Raw genomic sequence first — 25,770 nt, 5'->3', positions numbered from 1 at the left:
TTAGAAATTTCCAGAATTTTTTTCTTTTTTTAATTTTTTTTTTTTTTTTTTTTTTTTAATGTTTTTGGGAGGGAAATTTGAGATCCCAAACCCCAATCCTTCCACGGGCTGGGATGGGATTTAAGAGATCTGGCTCTAGGAGACCTGCTTGGTTATCTCTGACAACTCACAGTGCCACTGGACCTGTTTTTTAATCAGTTAAATAAGGAAGTTTAACTGGACAACCTCTGAATCCCTTTCATTGTTAAAGCCCTCTAATTCTAACACCAGTATTTCTTAAATTGGCATGTTCTGGTTGGATATTACAGCCTCTCTTCAGCTGTTGCTCCTCTGCCCAATCCATCCTGTTACCACATCCTGTGACTCTTGCCAATTTTCTCCCTTTCTTTTGCAACATTCTTACCACAAAGCTCTTTGATTTTGGTTTATCTAAAGCCTGAACTCCCTAGCCTAGCAGTTAAGGTCCTGGCAGCAGAGGAGCCACTGAATGCTGTGACATGATCTCACTCTACCAAGAGCAAGGCCACAGTGCAGTTCAAAAAGGGCCAGGCGGGATGCAGTGGCTCACGCCTGTAATCCCAGCACTTTGGGAGGCTGAGGCGGGAGGATCGCTTGAGGTCAGGAGTTTGAGACCAGCCTGGCCAACGTGGTGAAACCCCGTCTCTACTAAGAACATAACAATCAGCCGGGCGTGGTGGCAGGTGCCTGTAATCCCAGCTACTCAGGAGGCTGAGGCAGGAGAATCACTTGAACCTGGGAGGCAGAGGTTGCAGTGAGCTAAGTGAGCTGAGATGGTGCCACTGCCATCCAGCCTGGGCGACAGAGCCAGGCTCCGTCTCAAAAAATAAAAAGGGCCAGAAAAACAGGGACAAAACAGGCCATGCCAGGCTACTGCAGAACGCAGAGGCAAGTCACCCAAGCACGCCTGGGGAGGCAAGATGTCTCCTGGAAGAGGTGATATCTGAGCTGAGACCTAAAGGCTGACCAGGAATTACTGCAGCTAACAGAAGGGAGGGAACATAGAGGCAACAGCATGCATGAAGGAATGGAGGCAAGAACATTGGCAAAGGTCCAAAATTCAACATCCATCATCACATCTAGCACCATGAATCTCTCCAGCAGTATTTGCTGCTCATCCTTGCAACCCTTCTTTGCCTCCTGCCTAGTCTGTGAGGTGGAACTCCTGTGATTCATATTTGGGAAGGTATATATTGGACTCCCCATAGGCCTCCTTTAAAATAACCAGGGCAGGAGAAATTTACACTTCCTATTGCACTCTAGTTTTGCTCATCTCCCATAATTCTGATGGCCTATTTTTCAGCAAACTTAAGCTCAGAAAGGTTGTCAGTCATTCAGGCTCACACAGTCAGTGAAGGGGAAAATGGGGATGCAGAGCAGGTGGACCTGCCACCTGTTGTCCCTTTAACTGCACAGGCAGTCTGGGCACACACAGGCTTCTGGCCAGGTGTCTGCCAGAGGAAAGGTCTTTGCAAGTTCTCCGCATGCTGCAGCGTATACAGGTGCGCTACTGTGATCCTCTTTCTACATTGAGAAAGATGAGATCAGTTTCCTCAGGGCCAATTATAAAGTCCTGCCGGTCGCCTCAAATATCCCATCCTCCGAGAGCCGAAGACTCTAGGTCTCTCCCACCTCCCACGTGACTATGTGACATCTGACGGGTAACTTCATCTCATCTGTAAAATGGGTCTTGCAGGACCGTTCTGGTATCCGTACAATCCTGCAGAAAGCAGCAAAGAACACACCCAGCCTCCGCCTCATACTCCGCAGTGGCAGAGCTGGCGCACAGAACACCCGCCAGCCGGCCACGCGCAGGCGCACTCCACCAAGTCCCGACAGGCGCTCTGCGGCTGCGCACTAGGCTGGCTTTGCGGCCGCACTGCTTGATGGCAGCGGTGTCCGCCCCACGGCCGGCGTTGCCGAGGTAACGGCGAGCGCATGGGGCCAAGAAAGGTAAGGGCCCTGGGCGAAGAACGCGCGGCTCCTTCCGAGTTTGGTGTTTTGCCGCGAGAGGAAATCTCGCTCTTCGATAAGCCCTTCAGGGCGAGAGCGGAAAGGGCTCGGGTACTGTGGTGGGGTCGCACAGCCGGCCGAGACAGTGCCGGGACGGGGAGCCAGGCTTCCGAGCGCGCCCGCTCACTGACTCCTCCGCGTCTTCCTCGTGCGCCTGCAGCCCTTGGTTCTTGGAAACGCCGACGCCTTGCTCAGGGCTGGTGGGGCTGGGGCTCAAGGTGCAGCTGACGGTGCCCGAGAGGAGCCTCAGCCTCTGGTGGGGTTCGGTCGGGTGTGGGGGTAGTCAGGGAAAGAAGCAAAGGGGTAAGTTGAAATAGGGAGTTAGGAATTCGCGGGGCCCTTAACGCTATTTGGGTGCGCAGTTGTTTATTTGTATTAATAGTTGCAGCTGTCGTCTGGCGAGCGCTTTCCACGTGGTAGGCCCCGAACAAAACGCCTTCTGCAAAATTATGCATTTAATCCTCACAACAACTTTCAAAGGCTTGTCATCTGTTTCTATGGCTTATTTTCAGGTTCTAACTTGAAAGCTCCCCAGAGGCAGGATTGTTTACCTTGTCCCTTTCATCCTTGCCTCCCTGAGCCCAGGAGGTGCGCAGGTGGTGCTTGAAGCGTGTTTTGGTTGGGAGAAGGTGAAATTTGCTGGGTGGGAGGTTTTTAAACCACGTTTGTTTGGCACCTAGTCCAGGAAGGTTGGAAAATTAAATGGAGCCACCGCCCACTTTTTTGTTTGTTGTTCTGATAGACATTTACCAGCACCTAAGAGGTGTTAGCTTGTGTGCTCAAGGGAAGAATAAGAAACAGACCTTGCTTTTAATAGAAAGTAAGAATACGCAGCTCTGGAGTCAGGTGTGCGCAGGTTGGGGAAAGGAGAAGTAACGATTTCTCAGAGGTGCTCCAGGCCCCTCTGAGTCACATTCCCTATCTGTACAATGGAAATAAAAATAGTCTTTACCTCAGGGGGCTATTGGGATTAAGTGAGTTTGAATAGACTGTGCTGTTACAGGTGGTTGGCTACGTGTTAAAATCACCTGGGTCCTCCCAGGAAATTCTGATGTAATTGATTGCAGGTGAGGACTGGGCATGAGGCGTTAAGGGTAGCTAAGCTTGAGGGCCACTGTGTGTGATGTACCACTCCCAGGTTTAATTTTCCTAATCTACATTTTTCAGTCATCATTCTCAACTTAAGAACCTGCAGTGACTCCAATTCCAAACCAGCCTTTGCATCCCAAACCTCTTGACAACTAACCCAGTCTTTCCTGTATGTTTTTGTGCACCTCAGGCACGGCTCTTCTTTCTTATCTGTGGAATGAGGATAGTACAGTCAGCTGTCCCTATCAGGTTCCGAATCTGTGGATTCAACCAATATTACATCAAAAAATATTTGGAAAAAGACATTTAAAAAATAATAATTATTTGGCATTTACATTGTGTTAGGTATTATAAGTAATCTAAGTAATCTAGAGATGACTTAAAGTAGATGGGAAGACGGGCATAGGTTACATGCAAATACTGCATTTTATGTAAGGGACTTGAGCTGCAGATTTTGGTAGGGGGTGAGTCCTGGAACCAGTCCTTCTGTGGATACCAAGGGATGACTATAGTACCCACATGTGCAGCACATGGCACAGTTAGTGCCTCTGGCGTCTGGTGCCTACAGTTTACTCTTCTTATTTTACTCACATCCCACCTCTTACAGCATGCCATTCTCCTGCCGTGGCACTAAAGAACCATTTCTTGAATGTCCATTGCAGATACAGGGAATGGCAAATGCAGTCTTTTCTCCTCTGCTTTGCCTTTCGAGTTAAGCACAAGAGGACTCTTCCATGAAACTAGAGATCATCTGATTTGTCCTCTTGAATTTCTCCCCCTTGGGAAGTGAGCTCTGCCTTCCCAGAGAGTTTCTTTCGATCTTTTCTAGAAGCTTCACGCTGGTATCTGTGAAGCAATTCTTGCAGGACATGGCCTGGGGGATGTCTTCTGAATTTTTAAAAGTGGCTTTATTGAGATACCATATAATTCTGTAAAGTTCACCCTTCTGAAATGTACAAGTCAGTGGTCTTAGTATTCTCGGAGTTATGTAACCATCACCATCACTACAATCTAATTTTAAAACATTTTCGTCACCCTCCAAAATAAACCCCCTGTCTATTAGCTGTCACCACCCACCCCCCGTTTCCCACTTTTCCCCATCTCTGGCAACTGGTAATCTGTCTCTATGGATTTGTCTATTCCGGACACTTTATATTAATTGTCTCGTGGTCTTTTGTGTCTGGCTTCTTTTAGCATAATGCTTTCAAGTGTTGAAGAATGTATCAGAACTTCATTCCTTTTCTACGACCAAATATTTGATTATATGGATAGACTGCATTTTGTTGATCTGGTCAACTATTGATGGACATTTGGATGGTTTCCACTTTGAGCTATTATGAATAATACTGTTGTGAACATTCACATACAAATTTTTCCATGAACATATGTTTTCAGTTCTCTTAGGTCTGTACCTAGGGGTGGAGTTGCTGGATCATGTCATAAATATGTGTTTGACATTTTGAGGAACCGCCAGACTCCTCCAGTCCTGTTAAATTTGAAGATGAAACTGGGCTTAGAGAAAGTGGGTTGTGCAAGGTCACACAATAATAATGGCGGCTTTGCGTGTCTGGAAGGCCTGCTGCGAGCCAAATTCCTGAGGGGTGAGCAGCCACGTGAGCAAGAGTGACACAAGAACTTGGATTATGAGGGGTGTTTTGTCTCAGGGACCCTTCCATCCCACACACTTGGGTTGGAGTACAGAGTTCTTTCGATCAAGTGTCACAGCTAAATCTTGCCTTTTTTAGATGTGACAGCAGTCTGAGAGGGAAAAACGCTGAACAAATGAGGCAAGCTAAAATACAACTCTTTATTTGTTGAATTTATTAGAACTTCTTGAAGGTGGCCATTAAATCTTTTTTCATTTTTTTAAATTCCAAATGTAATATATATAAGTCAGCTGCTGAGCAGAGGTTATTATAAAAGTGAAAAATCCCATAAAAGTCCAAATCATTCCTGGAAGTCTTTCAAAAAGTGCCTTACTGGAGACCAGCATCCTGTCCCCAAAAAGCAGTGTTTATTTTCAGTTTTAGAATAAATTAGTGTCTCTCCAATTGAGTACTAAATGTGATAGTTGGCTTGGGCTGAGGGATAAGTCAGCAAGCAAGGTAAAGCCTAGTCAAAATATGCTCTTAAGAAAATCTCTTAGGTTTCCTGTGAACATGTAGTAGACATGGTTATGTTATAAACACTATACAGCAAGGTGCATGCATAAATATAAAATGTACAAAGTAATGCTCAGTATGTAATTCCTTCAAGATACCTTATTTAGAAATTAATCTAGCATGTTGCTGCTTAGAACACTGGCAATTCTAGGAAGGTTCCAACTTCCTGATTCTTCTTGTTTTTCATAGTTATCTTTGTAATTGATGTATCAATTCCTCTAACTCTTCTTTAGTCTGTGTTTTTCTATGTCCTCATATAATTCCTCAGCTTCTTCCTTGAGAAGTTGGATAAAGATATCATCACACATTGGATAAGCCTTTTCATTTCTTAATGATCATGACACTCTTAAAGCCACTCACCTTCCCCTCCCTCAGCTTTGGCCACCTTCTTGACTATTTCAGGCTTGATGGCGTCCCTTGCCAATGGGATGCAAGTACTGAGTGCAGGAGCCACCTAAGTAATTAGTCTTCTTTTTTCCCTTGTGAGGGTTTGGAGTCATGTAGGTTAAACGTGTGTATGATTTGGCTGCACTGTATCTTCAAGCACCAGGTAAGCTCTCAGTTGAAATCAAGTCTAGACCTGGTACTGAGGGAGCAGCAGATTCAAGTTTCCCACCTCATTCCAGGACAGCTGCTCCTTGAGTGGAATGTCTTACACCATTTACATTGTTTTCCCCTGTATAGGGTTAAGTTTTCCTAGGTTAAGTGCATCTGCTGTATCTCTGTGCCTGCGTCACACAATATGCTCACATTTACTCCCTCCTTTAGACATTAGTGGATCACAGCCTGTTCCGTTAGTTCCAACTTGCTTTCTATGCTTCCAGGTATGTTATATACTTGTTTTGTCTCCTTGGGTCCAATGTATGGCCCCAGAGGGACACATACTGGCCTTGGCTTCCTCTTCTCCCTTGTAGTGCTGGGTGCACGATAGGTAATTCCATTATTGCTCAGTAACCCTTCACCATCTGATTTTGAGAAATAGTCATCAGACAAAAGACAAAAGTAGGACCCTGCCTGTGCTTTCAGCAGAATCCAGAGAGGGGGCATGGGCTTGGGAGTTCAACAGACCTGGGTCATCCGATACCACCACACTCGGGGTCCTCTACAAATCTCTCTAACCTGAATCTGTTTCCTATTTATAAAATGGTGTTGCTATTGCTCACCCTGTAATACTAATACTCACTGCGTGCCAGGCCAGGTACTGTTCTAAGCACTTTATGGATCTCAACTGTAAGATAGAATCTGTTCTTATCTTGATTTTGCAGGTGAGGAAACTAAAGCACAGAGTCAGTGACTTTTGCCCAAAATCACACTGCCAGAAAGTGGTAAAGTTGATTCCAATGCTGGTAGTCTGACTTTAGAGTCCCTGCTTGAAGCCAGTAGCATTTGGTAGTATATAATCAACCCTTAAATAACTGCTGCTGTCATTATTATTTATTAATGTACTTTAAATGTTGGGAGCTGATTGACCCAGTGTTTAGTGTGTATTTTAAGATCCTCTTGGAAAATGAAGTGCTTGCAAGATTTAATTTGTTGAGGACAGGGTCTCAGTTTTGTCTTTGTCTCCCCAGCACCTATGATTATTAGGAATTCCTGGTAGTAAATGTCTGTTGGGTGGGTGAAATGGAAGCACTCCTGGTAGACAGAAATCCTGTTGTGCTTGCTCTCTGGAGACCTAACATTGCAGCTTTGGGCACGTCACTAGGTCTCAGCATTGTCAACTGGAGTAGAAAGATTACCACTCATTTCCTGGGGGTTATTTTGGGGGATTAATTGCCATATTCTGGGTCAATGTGATTTACATTGCTCACACAAACTGTTCTTATTACTTTTAGTTTATTGCTTTATAAATACTTGATTTCTTCCCACAGACCCCTAAGTTTTCTGAGCCTAGGTACAGATGTACTCACATTTTGAATCAAGGTAGTTACTGATTGTCTGTTTCTTTCTCTTTGTTGTCTACTCTTTAAAGGATACCTCCTCTGAAAAATGGCAGAAGCAGTTTTCCATGCCCCGAAGAGGAAAAGAAGAGTGTATGAGACTTACGAGTCTCCATTGCCAATCCCTTTTGGTCAGGACCATGGTCCTCAGAAAGAATTCAAGATATTCCGTGCTGAAATGATTAACAACAATGTGATTGTGAGGAATGCAGAGGACATTGAGCAGCTCTATGGGAAAGTAAGTGCGGGCAGCCTCGGCAGGATTACTTTCAGACAACCCTGAGCAAGCAGTCCTTTCCTTCTCCCCATCCCAGCCATGCCCCCACACCAACCATGAACAATGTGTATTCTTTCCTTGCAGTTTGGTCCAGTTATAGGAAAAGTACAATTTGAATTAGTGCCCAAAAGCCATACATTAGGGTAATAGAATGACAGATGGAGCACCCCTGCCCACAAACCTTTATTTCAGTGATGAAGTAGAGTCAATGGATTGGCTTTTTGTTTTTTTGGTTTTTTTTTTTTGTCTTTAGTTGTAAAAGCAATGCATGTTTGTTGAAGGAACAAAAAAAGTAATTTACAGAAATGTAATGGGTAAAAAAGTAAAAATTCCCCACTGACTCCCATTCTGTTCCCAGAGGTAGCCACAGCGTGGTATGGTGTCCCTGCTCAGGCACGGATCAGGTGGGGCTTTGGTGTGAAGCTCCTTATCTGCTGCCTCCTGGTTGGAGACCTCTTCTCAGATGAGGACAAGTTCCAGTTTTTACTGTTTTCCAGCGTTGATCAAGTTGAGTGAAGACTGGTAGTTCTTTTTTTTTTTTTTTTTTTTTTTTTTTTTTTGAGACAGAGTCTCGCTCTGTCGCCCAGGCTGGAGTACAGTGGCCGGATCTCAGCTCACTGCAAGCTCCGCCTCCCGGGTTTACGCCATTCTCCTGCCTCAGCCTCCTGAGTAGCTGGGACTACAGGCGCCCGCCACCGCGCCCGGCTAATTTTTTGTGTTTTTAGTAGAGACGGGGTTTCACCGTGTTAGCCCGGATGGTCTTGATATCCTGACCTCGTGATCCGCCCGTCTCGGCCTCCCAAAGTGCTGGGATTACAGGCTTGAGCCACCGCGCCCGGCCGAAGACTGGTAGTTCTTAAAAAAAAAATTCCCACAGTCTGTTCATTGCTGTGGGCATTTTTAAAATACAGTTTTATTAAGTTATAATTTACAATTATAAAGTTCTCCCATTGTAAGTATACAATTCAGTGATTGTCATCAATTTATAGAGTTGCACAACTCTCACCACAGTTGTTTTAGAACATTCCCATCACCACAAAGTTCCCTTGTGCCCATCACACTTAATCCCAGCTCCCACTCCCCGCCCAAGGCAGCCACGAATCTGCGTCTTGTCTCCATAAATGTGCCTTCTCTAGACATTTTATAGAAGAGTGGGTGGCACTGGCCGTGGTGAGGCGGGAGTCTCAGTAGGCCAAGGGCAGCTCACCAGGGAGGCCTTCACTTACAGTATATAGCATTAAGCAAGAGGCTCTATAAAGTGCTGTATGCGTTTTTTCCTCTTGGTTTTTGTTGTTGCTGGGTTGTTTTTTGTTTGTTTGTTTTTTGAGACAGCGTCTTACCCTGTCACCCAAGCTAGAGTGCAGTGACGTGATCTCAGCTCGTTGCAACCTCTGCCTCCCAGGTTCAAATGATTCTTCCACCTCAGCCTCCCGAGTAGCTGGGACTGCAGGCACATGCCACTATGCCTGGCTAATTTTTGTATTTTTTGGTAGAGACCGGTTTTCACCATGTTGGCCAGGCTGGTCTTGAACCCCTGACCTCAAGTGATCTGCCCACCTCGGCCTCCCAAAGTGCTGGGATTACAGGTGTGAGCCACCATGCCTGGCCTCTTTATTCTGGTTGTTAATCTAGATGGAGAAAGGGGTGTTTGTTTTATTCTTTCAATTTTCTGTGTGTTTAAATATTTTATAGTAAAAAGGGGAAAAATGCATGTTGTTTTTGGAATCAGCAGGAATGAGAGGAATACTTCAATTCTGGAGTATGAAAGAATCCAAGAGGTTTTTTTGGACCTGGTGGGCAGCATGGCTCCTGCTTTCAGGCAGTGTGTTCCCAAACCATATGTAAAGAAGAAACTCTGCCTCTGCCTGCCCTCGGCTTATAAGACCTAGACTGAAAGCATTAGTTATGGGATAAATGATGTGTGCCAAAAACTTACTGGTACTCTTGAAGTGATTAGAAAGGTATTATGCTAAGAACATCCTTAGTCGTCATTAGATAATCAGAGGGAAAATGTCAAGACGTGGAAAGTGGAGCGAACCTCTTGTTAACTCAGATGGGTACAGTTGGCCCTCCATATCATGGGTGCCACTTCTGTGGATTCACCCAACCTTCGATTGAAAATATTTGAGAAGAAAAATTGCATCTGTACTAAATGGGGACTTATTTTCTTGTATTAAACAATATAGTATAACAGCTATTTACATAGCATTTGCATTGCATTAGATATTATAAGTAGCCTAGGATGATTTAAAGTATATGGGAGGACCTACATAGACTATATATAAACACTGCACCATTTTATATTGGGGACTCAACCCTCTGCAGATTTTGTTATCCACCAGAGGTCCTGGAACCAGCCCGTTGTGAATACTGAGGGATTACTGTATATTCTACCTCAGCTAAAAAAACTGGCAACTAAACATGAACTAACTTTGTTTTCTCTTCCTGGAAGGGTTATTTTGGAAAAGGTATTCTTTCAAGAAGCCGTCCAAACTTCACAATTTCAGATCCTAAACTGGTTGCTAAATGGAAAGGTAAAGTTGTATCATTCAGTTCTTTTGACAAATTATCATTTTCCTTTATTTTTGATCTTATACCTCAGATTGTATAGTAAAATTCTAGAGAAGTAACATGTACACTGGCAGTTTTACTGCCAAAGAATAATTCTAATCAAAGCAAAAGGGTTATGATTGGGTGACAGCGTGTTTAATTTCTAGAATTATCAAGTGTTAATTGGGCTTTTCTGTTGTTAAGTGTTTGCTTAGCAGAGTACTATGCCTGTGGCAGGTACTGGTAGTTAAGTACCTGCTCACCTGTGGCACTATGCAACATTTTTAAAATTTTGTTTCCAGAATTAGAATTTATAATAGCCATGACATGTATGTGTATAGTTCTCCCTTGCTGATTCTCTTTAATTTGCAATTGTTTTGGAGTATTTCTCTAAGGAATTCTCATGGTAATCACTTAAGAACCAATACCAGCATGTTAAAACATAATTAGAAAGGATCTTTTAAATGTTTTATTATAAGAAAATATGCAGATTAAAACTGCACTGAGATACCATTTCAACAATCAGGCAGAAATCCAAAAGTCTGACAATATACTGCATTGGTGAGGACTTCAGAAACAGACCTTCTCTTGCATTGCTGGTGGGGTGCTTGTGGTGCAGCCCTCATGGAGGTGAATCTGGCAATGTCTAGCAAAATTATATATGCATTTACTTTGTTTTCTTTTCCCCCATTCCTGTCTCTCCTCAGTCCCTGGTAACCTTTATATGTTTTCCGTCTATGGATTTACCTATTACAGATATTTCATATATAAATGCAATCATACAATATCTGCCCTTTTGTGTCTGTTGCTTTCACTTAGCATGTTTTCAAGGTTCGTCCCTGCCATAGCGTCTATCAGAACTTCATTCCATTTTATAGTGGAATAATATTCCATTGTTTGGACATAGTGCCTTTAGCTCATCTGCTGATGGACACTTAGATTGTTTCTGTGTTTTGGCTTTTCTGAATAATACTGTTGTGAACATTGGCATGTACGTATCCAAGTCTATTTTTTTATGTGTTTTGGATATATACCCAGGAGTGGAGTCAATGGGTCATATGGTAATTGTCTGTTTAACATTTTAAGAACTAGCCAAACTATTTTCCACATTGACTGCATCATTGTACATTCCCACCAGCAATGCACCAAAGGTTCCAATTTCTCCACATCCTTGCCAACACTTGTTTAAAAAAATAATAGTCGGCCGGGCGCGGTAACTCACGCCTGTAATCCCTGCACTTTGGGAGGCTGAGGCGGGCAGATCACCTGAGGTCAGGAGTTCAAGACCAGCCTGGCCAACATGGCAAAACCCTGTCTCTACTAAAAATACAAAAATGAGCTGGGCTTGGTGGCAGGCACTTGTAATCCCAGCTACTTGGGAGGCTGAGGCAGGAGAATCACTTGAACCCTGGAGGCAGAGGTTGCAGTGAGCCAAGATCGCGCCACTGCACTCCAGCCTGGCCGGCATAATGCAACTCCGTCTCCAAAAAAAAAAAAACAAGTTAAATTTTTACAAGGGATTTTTTAAAATATAGAAATGAAGTAACTGAAAGCTTATATCAAGTTGGTTGTATAACCACACAGGGAGAAATTATTTTGAGTAACTTTTGGTGTTTTTGGAGTAGGGCCTGGAGTGCAGTGGCGCAATCTCAGCTCACTGCAACCTCCACCTCCTGGGCTTATGCCGTCCTCCTACCTCAGCCTCCCAAGTAGCTGGGACTACAGGCGCATGCCACCACACCTGGCTAATATTTGTGTTTTCTGTAGAGATAGGGTTGCACCATGTTACCCAGGCTGGTCTTGAACTCCTGAGCTCAGACAATCCACCCGTCAAAGCCTCTCGAAGTGCTGGGATTACAGGACTGAGCCACTGAGCCTGGCCATTTGAGTAACTTTATAGTGATTTGATTGTTCAACCTAATGGGATAGACTTTGTGTCAGTTACTTCTTGTCACAGTAATGCTGCCTAATAAACCACCTCAAAATGTATTGGCTTTAAACAGCAACCATAGTAGTCACTAAGTGTGCTATCTTGGCTGGGTGTGATCACTTTCCTGTGGTATTAAAGCTGATCATCATTTCTTCCAAGCCTTTAATGCATGCAGAAGAGGCTGAGTTTGGGGAAAGAGAAGTAATTAGCCCAAAGGCAGAGTTAGGAAAAGACCAGGACGAAAAATCAGACCACTGGGTGACCTGATGAACATTTTGGGCGGAAAGAGTCCTCCCACCTGATGCCCTGCTTATGCCTGGGGTACAGGCAAGTTACTACAACCAAAACCTAAGATTCAGTAACAGCAGGAGCCCGCCTGTCAGAACTGCGCCCTCATCAGGCTGGCTTTCAAAATAACATGAGGTCAAGCCAGTTTGAGATTCTGCACAGGGAGCTAGAGCTGGAAGCCCTGAACTCCCAAATCCACATCCAAAACCAACACTGCAATCAAGTTCACTTTCCCAGCCCTTTCGATATACACATGTAAGGAGCTTTCGGTGAAGAGGGAAGAATGCAGATGAAGTTCATACCTCTAGGGCCTCAGCATTCTCATTTGGAAATTGGAATGAGCATTCAGCCGTGGCAGAGAGGTTTCCAATCCCGTGCTGTTGCTGCTTAGCTGGAGCCCTGAGTTGAGAAGGATTCTGAGGTCCCCTGTAAGCCCACCAAGACTGATGTGATTGATGGGCAGCACCTGCCAAGGGTATGGGTTCAGGGAAGGATGGCATAGAAAGCATATTTTTGCCATTGCTGACTAGACAGTATTAACTTTCTAGGTGTGTGATTTTGTGAACCTTAAAATTCTCAGTCTTTACTAGATTTTTAGTGTTTGTTCCCTTTATGGGAAATTTGCCTGAAACTAATAGAACTTCTTTGTTCCAGATGTGAAGACAAACATGCCTATCATCACATCAAAGAGGTAAGTCAAAACGAACTTTGGCTTCTGTCAAAATGATGGTTTAAGTCAGATGTTTTTAGGTAGTCTTGTCCCATGTAGTAGTCCAGTCCACACCTTTTTTCCTTTCTCTTTTTGGTAGTAGATGTATCCTTGAAAATGATGTCTGAATTTAATGTGAATCAAGTCATTTTTGAAATGCCTTACGTGAGTTTATGGTTTGTTTAAATACTGTTTTGCCAGTTGAATTCTTTCCAAATTATGAATAACTATCCTGTAATAGCTATGTTATTAAGTCCTCATATTCTTGGGCCTAGATTTTGAACCAGCCTTCTGCCCAGTAGGCACAGATGGTCCTGTCCCTCTACTCCAGCTACACTGTAGGGTCAGAGAAAGAGGCTTTCACAGAGGCCCTTCCTCATTTAATCCTGGACATTCCTGGAAGGTTTCTCCCCGACTCCCCAAACACACACATACGGCCTGGCTGATTCCTGCATGTCCTCGATCCTGCTCATGCATGATCTCTCCTGGGTTTCTCTCCTTACCACCATACCGTCCTCTGTCCTGGGTGCTGCTCCTCTGGCCCCCACAGTCCTCTTTGGCGTGCAGCACTCTCCTCATGTGTCATACATAGGTTCAGACTGTCAGTGCTTGGAGAGCAGAGATCAGGCCCTTCTCTCTTCAGCACCACACTTTGTGGTCCCTTGGTAAGATTGTTGGCTGTCTCCATCCATCCCAGACCTCCTTGTGCCTGTGGTACAGTACAAGTCTCAGCTCTTCCATGAAACCTTATAAAACTTCTCAAGTCTCAGTGATTTTGTTCATCTTGCTTCTAGCCTATATGGGCAAAATCCAGCAGCTCCTTTTTGGTTACATGCCTGGCAACCCCATAGCCAGTGGGGTGGCAAGGAGTGGTGGCACCAGGAAGATCTCAATGGCTGTTCTGGCTGTAACCTCAGGCCGGGGTCAGGAGTGGGATTCTGGTGTGTGGGAGGGACCTGCTGAGAACCTGGCAGAGCCCCCAGTCTTGGAGGAGCTATATTATAGACAGGTTGCCACAACAGAAACCTAGGGATCAGAAATAGCAGGAACTTGCCCATCAGAACTGCATCCTGGCTAGGCTGGCCACAGCATGACGTAAGGTCAAGCCAGCTTGCCAGCATAGAGGTTCTGCACAGGGAGAGGGCTGCCTCCCTGAAGAGCATCCCTTTGTGAGCACTGCAATGTCCCAAGAAGTTTCACTGACCCTAGTATTCATTTCCTAGGGCCGCCATAACAAAGTACCACGGACTCGATGGCTTAAAACAACAGAAATTTATTCTCATGGTTTTGGACACCAGAATTCCAAACTCAAGGTGTTGGCAGGGCCACAGTCCCTCAGATGGCTCTAGGGGAGCATCCTTCTTTGCCTGCCTTCACTTCTGCTGGCTCCTGGCACCCCTTGGCATTCCTTGGCTTGCAGATGCATCACTCTAATCTCTGCCTCTGTGGTCACTCCCTTGTGTGTTTCTGTGTGTCTTTGTCCAAATTTTCCTCTTTTTTTTTTTTTGCATGAAAAAAATTGATAGATGTATGTATTTTCAGGGTACGGGTACATGTGATATTTTGCCTCTTTTAAGGACACCAGTCACTATGTCCTTACATCAAATTGATTCCATCTGCAAAGACCCTGTGTCCAGATAAAGTCATATTCACAGGTACTGGGGCGTGTAATCTGGGAGGTGTATGTTGTCCTACTATTCCTTACTCAAGGCCCCACAGTTACGGAGTTGCACTGAGAAGTGAAAGTGATAAACTGTTCACTAATAAGCAAGCCTGGCGTGAGCTCAGTCTGCATTCAGACATTCTCTCTTCCCTCCTCAGCGCTCTTGATATACTTTATTGCGTTATCACCTTAGTTGATTTTTCCTTCAATTCTCCTCTAGTCTAACTGCCAGATTCTCATTTTTTAATCCCTTTGCCATACTTTGATCACTTTGATAGACTTCATGAATCCTGCATCTTTTTTGCAAGATTTAAATGTTCAATTTGCCATCAATTTGCATTGAATTTACATTAACATAACAAAGGACAAAGTGACATAGACTCGACACATAGTGACAGTGCAGGAATGTTGCTTGAAGTGGGTATGCTTGTGGGGATTAATTTTTTATAAGAAATTTTCAGATTACAATCCATTTCTGTATGTGAACCTAAAGATGTTTATAGATGTTATCAGCACAGTTCTGTCAGCAAGCTACATATGTCCCCCAACCAAAATCGATACTTGATTTATTATTTGTTCATAACACTTGGAATCACAATCTAAATTTTGAATATAAGAAAAATTGATTCATGTTCATATTTTTAGATAATTTTTCAACTTAAATACTTGTCATAATTGTTGTTTGTGTTTTTTGTAGAGACAGGGTCTCGCTCTGTTGCCCAGGCTGGTCTTGGGCTCAAGTGATCCTCCCATCTCAGCCTCCCAAAGCACCAGGATTACAGGTGTGAGCCACTGCACCTGGCCATAATTGTTTCTTTGCTGGTGCCTCTGAAATTCTGATTTCTATTTCAAGTGGATTCACTCAAATTGGCCTTTTTCCAACAATAGTCGTCTTTGGGTGAAGAGCACCTTCTGTGTAACTCTTTCTGAAGGTAAGTGTCAGGACCCTTCTGTGATGCCTTTGGGGAACTGACACAGGTAGAGGTATGTCCCTGAAGGACCAGCCCGGATAGTCAGGTCGCCCACCCCGTTGTGGTCCTTTATTCAGCCAGAATTCACTGTGTGTCAGGCATTGGGTAGGTGCTGGGGACCCAAGAGCGAGGAAAAGACCTAGTCCCCGTTCTTGAGGGATTTGCAGTCTAGTGAGAGAGGAAGAGAAGTGAACAGTTGTGCTGTCCTGTAGTGGTGTTGTGGTAGAGATACCATCGCCATTATGGCCAACAGGTGCTGACTGCTCTAGCAGTGCCAATCCCAGTCTCTGAGCTTGCCTGCGTTACCTCCTTTCATCTTCTCAAGAAACCTTCGAGGGTAGGTACTAGAGATGTTTCCGTTTCATAGATGGGGACTCAGGTGAGGGTTCAGTAGCTTGCCCAAGATTACATGGGCTCAGTGCCAGAGCCTGGGAGGCATTGATGTGGGTGGGCGTACCAGCACTCCCCGAGCACCTTCCAGTGCTAAGTATCATGCCAGTGTTGGGTCCGTGTGTCGTCTCAGGTCCTCACATCACTCCCATCAGGTGGGTCCCGTTCTTATCCATCTTCCACAAGTGGAAGAACTGAACACAGGGAAGTGAAGCTCCTTGCTCAGGGTCAGTATGTGGACTTAGGCACTGTGGCCCCAGAACCCATGTGCACTAACCACTCTAAACCACTCTGCTGTGCACTTCCAGTGGTAAATGGGCGTTCATCGGTACAACAGTAGAGAACGGTGCCCTGTGCAAATAGGAGAGGTGTGTGTTCAAGGATGCAGAAACATGAGAATCCGTGGCGTGTTTGGATGGACATGTCCTGTGTCCTTGTGGTCCTGGATGGTACTGCTTTCCCCAGTCCTGTCACCGCTTCCAGTCGTGGCTGCTGCCTCGTCCTTCTGCCACGCTGCCCCTTACACTTTCTGCTTTTTACTTCCCATTTCTCTTCCTGCAACTGCTCCAGCATCTGGGATTGATGGCAGCAGGACTTAGCTTTTTAAGATGTTGCCAGCCAGCTAGAGGATGCCTTCAGCTCTGATCCATATGTTGTTGTCTTGTCATTTGTTTTTGTGGCTCTTTTCATCATGTCTGACTTGGAGGCTTCTACATGCTCTTCAAGCCTCAGTCTCCTTTGACCTTTCATAGCGATCCTCTGAGACCCTGAAAAGGGAACACAGGTATGGCCTGGTTCTGGTGTATGGCAGAAGAGCACAGAGGTAGAGGTACTAAGTGGCTTAACTCAGAGCCACATGGAAGAGCCAGCTCCAGGACCTAGACCTCCAGAGGCTGTGTTCATCCCCACACTGCTGCCTCTGCTCTCAAAGAACAGTGAATTAAGACATTTCCATTCATTAACATCTTTTTCAATATACTATATATTGAGTCTGATTTATTTTTCAAGCCACTCCTAAAAACTCCACAATGATATAGCAATATTGATTGAGCACTTCTTATGGGCTTTGCACTTTACGTGTCTTATTTAATCCTTGCTGCAACCCCACGAGGTAGGTGCAGTTATCCCTAGTTTATAGATGGTCACTGAGCTTTAGAGAGGTGGGGTCATGCAGTTAATACGAGAATGTGATGGAGCAAGGATTGGAACCCACGTCTGCTTTGACTGCTTTGCTGCAAGGAGCAGAGCAGTGCTGTCTGTGTGCTCGCTTTGTTCCAGATCTTCTGGTCAAAGGAGGAACTGTTGACCCTTTAAATCAGTGATTCTTTCATGTGTTTTGAGTCAAGGAATTTGGCAAAAGTTGTGGGTCCCTTCCCCAGAAAAATATATTGTCACAAAAATTTGTGTTCAAATAAAGGAAATTTATAGACCCTGTAGAACCAATGCTTTTGTTGATATGAAGAGCTGAGATTCTTTTTAGACCTCTCACATGACGGTTCTTTTAAACGTATGCATAGGTGGCCGTGTTCCAGGTGAGAAGACAACCTACTGGTTTTGGCACAGCTGTGTTCTTTTTGCTGGTTTTAAAAGTAATACATAACAAGATCCCTTTGAGGTGGTAGTACTACTCTCCACATTTTATAGGTGGGAAAATTGAAGCACAGAGAAGTTAAGTAATTTGCATTGCCACACAGTTGTAAGTAACGGGGCTGGACACAAAATGTGCAGTACCAAAGTCATGGTGTCGTACTGTCTCTCAGGTATTAGGGTAGCCTTACCAGGTGTTAATCTTTAGGATACAATTCCCAGTATATAGGGAGACATCCCTGATGTTTATCCTCATGTGGGGTGAACAGGGTGTGGACAACTTCGGGATTCTTAGGAATCAGGGTATAGCAGAAGCCAGTGTCCTTGTTAAATTGTGTGAGATATAGCAGTTTATAAACTATGACATACTCAGTCTTTTTTTTTTTTGGAAACATTTCACAAATTTGCATGTCATCCTTGCGCAGGGGCCATTCTAAGTATATGTGCTGCCGAATGAAGCACTATTCAGTCTTCTTAACCAGGTAAAAGAAGGTGAAAAGTAAAATTACATCTGCCTTCTCTCAAGCCATGTGTTGTCTTGGATGTCTTTCAGACTGATCACTGAAGGTCCAGGCAAAAAGCACTTGAGTTTCACAATGTCTTTGACCTTCCGATCTTCAGATTTCCAGCATCTGGTAGTTCTCACATCACATGAACACATCCCAGCAGCCTAGGCATGAATGCTTTGCCCTATTGTTTTGCCTGTAACTTTTTGTAACTTGGGAGGTGTTTTGTAACTTGGGTGTTAGCTTCAAGTTTTAGAAACTCACCAGGCCCTGTCATTCCAAATCTCTGGGCGGTGGCTCAAGCCTGTAATCCCAGCACTTTGGGAGGCGGAGATAGGGATCACGAGGTCCAGGAGATCCCGAGAGACCATCCTGGCGAACACCCGTGAGAAACCCCATCTCTGCAAAATACAAAAAACTAGCCGGTGAGGTGGGGAAGCCTGTAGTCCCAGCTACTAGGGAGGCTGAGGCAGGAAGAATGGCGTGAACCGGGAGGCGGAGCTACAGTGAGCTGAGATCCGGCCCTGCACTCAACCCGAGGCGACAGAAGAGACTCCATCTCAAAAATCTGAAAAGTATTGTGGGGAAAGGGGCTATTTCTCTTAGAATATTTGGATGAATCTACATAAGCCAAATCATTTCCTTATCCTGTAAAGAGGTTGGTAGGCACTGTGATGAATATTTATTGAAATTCTCATTTTGCTTTCCAATACTAAACAAAAGTTCTTTGTATTATGAATGGCATATCTATCTGAAAACATTATGAGATCCAAAATTGAAAATAATACAAAACAAGCCGAGAGCGGTGGCTTCCACCTGTAATCCCAGCACTTTGGGAGGCCAAGGCGGGCAGATCACTTGAGGTCAGGAGTTTGAGACCAGCCTGGCCAACATGGTGAAACCCCATCTCTACCAAAAATATAAAAAATTAGCTGGGTGTGGTGGCACGAGCCTGTCATCCCAGCTACTGAGGAGGCTGAGGCAGGAGAATCGCTTGAACCCGGGAGGCAGAGGTTGCAGTGAGCTGAAATCGTGCCACTGCACTCCACCCAGGTGACAGAGTAAGACTCCATCTCAAAAAATATTAATAATAATACAAAAAAATCCTGATAAAGGATGGCCATTTTTTTTTTTTTGCTTATTTATCTAAATCACTTAATCTGCCAGTTTTAAATTATATAAATTTTCATAGTTAAACTGGGTTTTTTAAAAAATAAATAAATAAAATGAAACTATAAAAGCAAAGAAACAAGAAGTAGCGTATGCTTGTTGCAGAACACTTAGAAAATACAGAGACCAGATGCGGTGGCTCACACCTGTAATCCCAGCACTTTGGGAGGCCGAGGCGGGCAGATCACAAGGTCAGGAGATTTAGACCTTCCTGGCTAACATAGCAAAACCCTACTAAAAATACAAAAATTAGCCAGGTGTGGTAGCGGGTGCCTGTAGTCCCAGCTACTTGGGAGGCTGAGGCACAAGAATCACTTGAACCCAGTAGGCGGAGGTTGCAGTGAACCGAGATCGTGCCACTGCACTCCAGCCTGGCAACAGAGCCAGACTCCGTCTCAAAAAAAAAAGAAAAGAAAATGCAGAAAAGTATAAAAAAGAAAAATATTTATCTATAATGCACCATTCACAAATAATGCTGTAAACATTTCGGTGTGTCACCTTCTAGTCTTTTATGTGCTTTGTTTTTTCAATTTTGAAATTCGAGTGCTGTTTCCAACAGTATTTCTGTCTTGCAGGTATCAGCATAGTGTTGAGTGGGCGGCAGAGCTGATGCGTAGACAGGGGCAGGATGAGAGTACAGTGTGCAGAATCCTCAAGGATTACACGAAACCGCTTGAGCATCCTCCTGTGAAAAGGAACGAAGAGGCTCAAGTGTATGACGAGCTTAACTCTGGAATGGTTTCTAACATGGAAGGCACAGCAGGGGGAGAGAGACCTTCTGTGGTAAATGGGGACTCTGGAAAGTCAGGTGGTATGGGTGACCCCAGTGAGCCATTAGGCTGCCTGCAGGAGGGCTCTGGGTGCAACCCAACAACAGACGGCTTTGAGAAAAGTGTGAGAAAGGACGCTGCACCTCTGCCCCAAGTCTGTTGCTGCAAACAAGATGCTCTCATCCTCCAGTGTGGCCCTCACCATGAGGACGGCAGCCAGCACGTCGGCCTCCTGCATGCTGGGGACAGGGGGCCTGACCATGAGTACGTGCTCGTCGAGGAAGTGGAGTGTGCCATGAGCGAGAGGGAGGATGCCCCAAATGAGGAAGTAAGTAGGAGAAAATAAATTGCTTCCTCCAAAGCCATCTGTTCCTGGAGATGTTGGCTAATAGGGATGTCTTTTGCCTGCAGCTGGTAGCTGGCCTATTGTAAGGTCCGAGGGAAGCAGCAGGCTCTGGGCCACAGCAGCTGTGAGGGCCATTTCAACTAAAACCCCAAAGTTGGTGAATAACTTTTTAAAAATTTATAAAATTAAGGCAAGGCCAATGGTACTCTCTCCTTTATTTGAGAGAAAACAAAATGCGGTGATAATTACACCTGATCTTGAGTACAGCTGAGCGAGAAGGGCTCACGTGTGGAAGTCAGCCGTCACGAGAAAAGCCTAGGGAAGCTGGGTGAGAGCTACGTCATTAGGGGACTTGCTGTCAGAGTTACCCTAGAGCTGTCTGGAATTGCTAAAAATTAGAAACAATCTAATGGCTGAATGGGATATGAGATACCCATTCAAAGCAATATCATGTAGACTTAGCATGAGGTTTATGAAGTCATATTAAGAGCATAGGAGCCAGGCACAGTGGCTCACACCACTTTGGGAGGACGAGGCAGGAGGATCACTTGAGGCCAGGAGTTCAAGACCAGCCAGGGCAATATAGCAAGACCTCATTTCTACTAAAAGTGAAAAAAAAAAAATTGCTGGGTGTGGTGGTACATGCCAGTCCCAGCTACTCAAGAGGCTAAGGTGGGAGGATTGCTTGATCCTGGGAGATCAAGGCTGGGCAACAGAGTGAGACCCTGTCTCAAAAAAACAAAAACATAGGCAAATGCTTATTAGGTACAATTGGGTGAAAAAAGCAACACGTAAAATAAAATTCACCAACAAAATGATTACAACTGCAGGAAAAATTCACAGGGAAAAAAGGAAATAAGCCAGAATCTTCATAGTGAAAAAGTTAAAACTTCCTTTTCCACACAAGTAATAAAAAAGCGTTTCTTGGACAAGCGTGGTGCCTCACACCTATAATAAACACTTTGGGAGGCTGAAGCGGGAGGGTTGCTTGAGGCCAGGAGTTCAAGACCAGCCTGGACAACTCTGTCTCTACAAAAAATTAGCCAGGCATGGTGGCACACGCCTGCCTGTAGTCCCAGCTACTGGGAAGGCTGAGGTAGGAGAATTGCTTGAGTCTAGGAATTTGAGGCGGCAGTGAGCTGTGATCACACCACTGCACTCCAGCCCAGGCAATAGAGCAAGAGTCTGTCTCAAATTTTTGTTGTAATCATTTTTTTATAATATTAGCACAATACAATGTGAATCCTGGGAATTTATAAGAAAAATGTTCATTTTAAAATACGTTCTCTATGACATGTAGTGCTTCCATTTGTTCTGTATATATTGTGTTTCTTTCTCTTTAGTTGGTGCAAAGAAACAGATTAATATGCAGAAGAAATCCATATAGGATCTTTGAGTATTTGCAACTCAGCCTAGAAGAGGTATGTTTTCAACATGTTATCATTTCAGCTGTTGGTCTTTGGGCCTGAACTATGCTATATGTGAACCTACCTCACAGTGTAGTTCTGTACGTAATTCAGTTATTGAATATTGTGAGTCAGTATTGAAATCATTATGTGTACCTCCCAAGTAGGCCTGCCCAAATTTCACTCCTCAGCCTTTATTTCATCAGTTCTAAGATATATGTTTGCAATCATTCCACAGAAGATTCGAGGTGTTTTTCTGAGTACTACTTTTCTTGTTAAGATTTTAGATTGCTAGGCCGGGTGCGGTGGCTCACACCTGTAATCCCAGCACTTTGGGAGGCCAAGGCAGGCGGATCACCTGAGATCAGGAGCTCGAGACCAGCCTGGCCAGCATGGTAAAATCCTGTCTCTACCAAAAATATAAAAATTAGCCAGACGTGGTGGCTCATGCTTGTAATCCCAACTATTCAGGAGACTGAGGCAGGAGAATTGCTTGAACCCGGGAGGCGGAGGGTGCAGTGAGCCAAGATTGAGCCATTGCACTCCAGCCTGGGTGACAGGGTGAAACTCTGTCTCAAAAAAAAGGAAAAAAAAAGATTTTATAGTGATGGCTAGGTGTGATGGCTGATGCCTGTAGTCCAACCACTTGCGTGGCTCATGTGGGAGGATTGCTTGAGCCCAGGAGGTTGCGTCTGCAGTTAGCCATGATTGCACTACTGCGCTCCAGCTTGGATGACAGAGTGAGACTGTGTGTCAAACAAAAAGAATAAAAAGATTTCAGATTGTTAACAGATGCTGACTGGTGACGTGGTGGGTAAGGGGGTGGAAAGAAGAAAAAGATGGATTTCGGATTGGCTGAATATTTTGTTACTAATTTTCACTAGCTTTTTAAAAAATACTATAATTCATATACCATATAATTTATCCACTTAAAGAGTACAAGTCACTATTGTTTGGTATGTTCATGGAGTCTCAACTTTTCATAGACTGTGCTACATGATTCAGATCATGTAGTGACTGCTAATTAAGTAAATGGATTTATTTCCTTCTGCAGGATCCCTCTACTTAATGCAGTAGCTACATTCTTGAAAGTTAGCTTGGGCCTGGTGCCATGAATCACACCTGTAATCCCAGCACTCTGGGAGGCCAAGGCAGGCAGATAGCTTGAAGCCAGGAGTTTGAGGCCAGCCTAAGCAACATGGCAAAACCCCATCTCTACAGAAAATGTAAAAATTAGCCAGGTGTGGCAGTACAGGCCTGTAGTCTCAACTACTTGGGTGGCTGAGGTGGGAGGGTTGCTTGAACCTGGGAGGTCGAGACTTTAATGAACCGAGATCATGCCACTGCACGAGCGAGACCCTGTTTCAAAAAAAAAAAAAAAAAAAGTGGCTAAAAGTGGCCTTCCATAAACTCTATCATATTGTCCTGGTGATCTGGAGTTCCTCTAACCTGTGGTCACTTTATGCTCAGTCCCTCTTTTCTTGCTTATGTTGATAGTGCACACAGAAATGTCCTTTCTGCCTTTGAAGATAGCACCCCCTGGGCTCCCCTCTCCTCCAGGAGCTCTGTGATGGCTTTCTTTGATAGTTCCTGCAGTGTCCAGTGTGGTTCTTGGCATACAGGTAGGTCCCAGGGAGTGCTATGGAACACATCCATGTTGGTAATTTTATAGCTGAGACCACAGGAAAGTAATGTGGGGGCCGGGTGTGGTGGCTCACACCTGTAATCCCAGCACTTTGGGAGGCCAAGGAGGGCAGATCACGAGGTCGGGAGATCGAGACCATCCTGGCTTACACGGTGAAACCCTGTCTCTACTAAAAAAACAAAAATTAGCCGGGTGTGGTGGCACACGCCTATAATCCCAGCTACTCAGGAGACTAAGGCAGGAGAATCGCTTGAACCCGGGAGGCAGAGGTTGCAGTGAGCCGAGATTGCACCACTGCACTCCAGCCTAGGCGACAGAGTGAGACTCTGTCTCAAAAACTAAATTAAATTAAATTAAATTGAATTAAAATACAATTCAAAATTCCTTTTCTTGGTTGCACCAGCCACGTTTCAAACACTGAACGGCCACGTGTGGCCACTGGCTACTGTATTGAACAGCACATGCAAAGACATTCCCAGCTTTGTGGAGATCTTTACTAGACAGCCCATGTGTACCTGTTCTTTAGATGTTTGGCCTCTCAGAGCCTCAGATTTCTTCTCTGTAAAGTGGGAGCTGTGTAACATCTTGTTCATAGGATGTTCTGGAAATTAAATAATACATGTAATTGGGTCAGGACAGTACCTGATAATATAGTAGATGCTCAATAAATGTTAGTGCCTGCTACTTTTGTCATTATTAAGTTACTTGTAAAAGCTGATTAGCAGCTAGTTGGAACCTTATTTTTTACAATCACGAAAATGGCCACTGGATACATACTAAGTGCCAGGCATTGGGCTAAGGGCTACCAATACTGAAATAAGTAGAACATGACTTCCGTCTTAAAGATAGCCCAGAAATCATTACAGTTCAGTGTGATAAGCATAGTGTGGCATATGGATCTTGTCAGTATCGCTCTTCCTGTTTCCTTGGGCCCAATGCCTGACATCTATCAGGTGCGTAATAATTATTTGTTAAATGATTTAACGTACAAGATAGGGAATTTGCACAGAAGCTGGTGGAGACCATCCAGCAGGGCTGAAGTGGAAAGCCTTTGTAATCATGATAGCTGAGGATAGTAAAGGATAGATGGGGCTTGCCGCATAGACACAGGGTAGCAAAGGCTCTTTCAGATAGCTCAGCCAAAAAGAACACCAGATGGGGGAGGGTGTGTCCGTGAGTCAGGGTCTGGCCTGGTCCTGGGGCAGCAGGGCACTGCAGGGGGTTCTGTAGGGAAGTGGAGTGCCTAGAGCTAGCATCAGTATGGAGGGTGGGCTAGAGGCCTGGCCTGGGAGGTGGCAGCTGGAGGCGAAGTGTATTTGGTGTCAAATACTGTGAGTTCAGCCGCACTGTTCCAGGTGACCAACTGCTGTCTTTTATTGACAAGTTTTTTTTTTTCCCCCGAGACAGAGTCTCGCTCTGTCGCCCAGGCTGGAGTGCAGTGGCGCGATCTCGGCTCACTGCAAGCTCCGCCTCCCAGATTCACACCATTCTCCTGCCTCAGCCTCCCGAGTGGCTGGGACTGCAGGCGCCCACCAGCACACCCAGCTAAATTTTTTTTTTTGTATTTGTAGTAGAGACAGGGTTTCATCGTGTTAGCCAGGATGGTCTCGATCTCCTGACCTCGTGATCCGCCCTCCTCAGCCTCCCAAAGTGCTGGGATTACAGGGTGTTGACAAATCGTCCGGCCTCTCCTGTTTTTTTAAGAGACGGAGTCTCGCTCTGTCGCCCAGGCTGGAGTGCAGTGGCCGGATCTCAGCTCACTGCAAGCTCCGCCTCCCGGGTTCACGCCATTCTCCTGCCTCAGCCTCCCGAGTAGCTGGGACTACAGGCGCCCGCCACCTCGCCCGGCTAGTTTTTTGTATTTTTTAGTAGAGACGGGGTTTCACCGTGTTAGCCAGGATGGTCTCGATCTCCTGACCTCGTGATCCGCCCGTCTCGGCCTCCCAAAGTGCTGGGATTACAGGCTTGAGCCACCGCGCCCGGCCGCGACAGATTTTTTAAAGGCTGCTGCTACCTGCTGCCTCCTCTTGAACACTCCCTGATGAAAGGCAAGGGTAATAGGAGACAGGAGATGAGGATACTCTGCCTTCTTAGAAGCTGACTGGCACCTGAGAACATACCAGAGATGTGTTCCAGAAGTTTTCAGGGAGCATACCATTAAACCTAGCTCTACTTGTCGTTCTGTTTTGGCAGATTTCTTTTGAATGAATCACCCATGTTTGGTGCACTGCATGTACCCGCTCAGTGTTTCTGTGAATGTCAGTCAGGAGCACAGGCAGAATGGCGTCTCACCCCTGCTGTGGTGATTCACAACAGCTCTCTTAAGGGACTCAGAGCGGT

General features: G+C 45.0%; 1 protein-coding gene across 10 annotated transcripts in view; it reads left to right on the top strand.

Annotated features, from left to right (window-relative positions):
• Window positions 1-1,860: 1,860 nt before the first annotated feature.
• Window positions 1,861-25,770, top strand: part of TSEN2 (tRNA splicing endonuclease subunit 2) — a 48,614-nt gene continuing 24,704 nt past the window's right edge. For 6 of the 10 annotated variants that reach the window (XR_643487.4, XR_002520313.2, XR_002520315.2 and 3 more), the window contains exons 1-5: window positions 2,256-7,460; window positions 9,952-10,033; window positions 12,922-12,958; window positions 19,839-20,361; window positions 21,723-21,800. Coding sequence is in view for 6 of the 10 variants with exons in the window: in XM_009200199.4 (XP_009198463.2) it covers window positions 7,272-7,460; window positions 9,952-10,033; window positions 12,922-12,958; window positions 19,839-20,361; window positions 21,723-21,800 (909 nt within the window). In the remaining 4 variants the exon portion in view is untranslated. Of the gene's footprint in view, window positions 7,461-9,951; window positions 10,034-12,921; window positions 12,959-19,838; window positions 20,362-21,722; window positions 21,801-25,770 lie in introns of all 10 variants that reach the window. The other 4 variants (XM_009200200.3, XM_003894077.4, XM_003894075.3 and 1 more) reach the window with 4 other exon arrangements.

The sequence above is a fragment of the Papio anubis genome, chromosome 2 (genome assembly GCF_008728515.1).
Source record: "Papio anubis isolate 15944 chromosome 2, Panubis1.0, whole genome shotgun sequence".
In the NCBI taxonomy this organism is placed as follows: Eukaryota; Metazoa; Chordata; class Mammalia; order Primates; family Cercopithecidae; genus Papio; species Papio anubis.
This window is presented reverse-complemented; position numbering and strand designations above follow the sequence as displayed.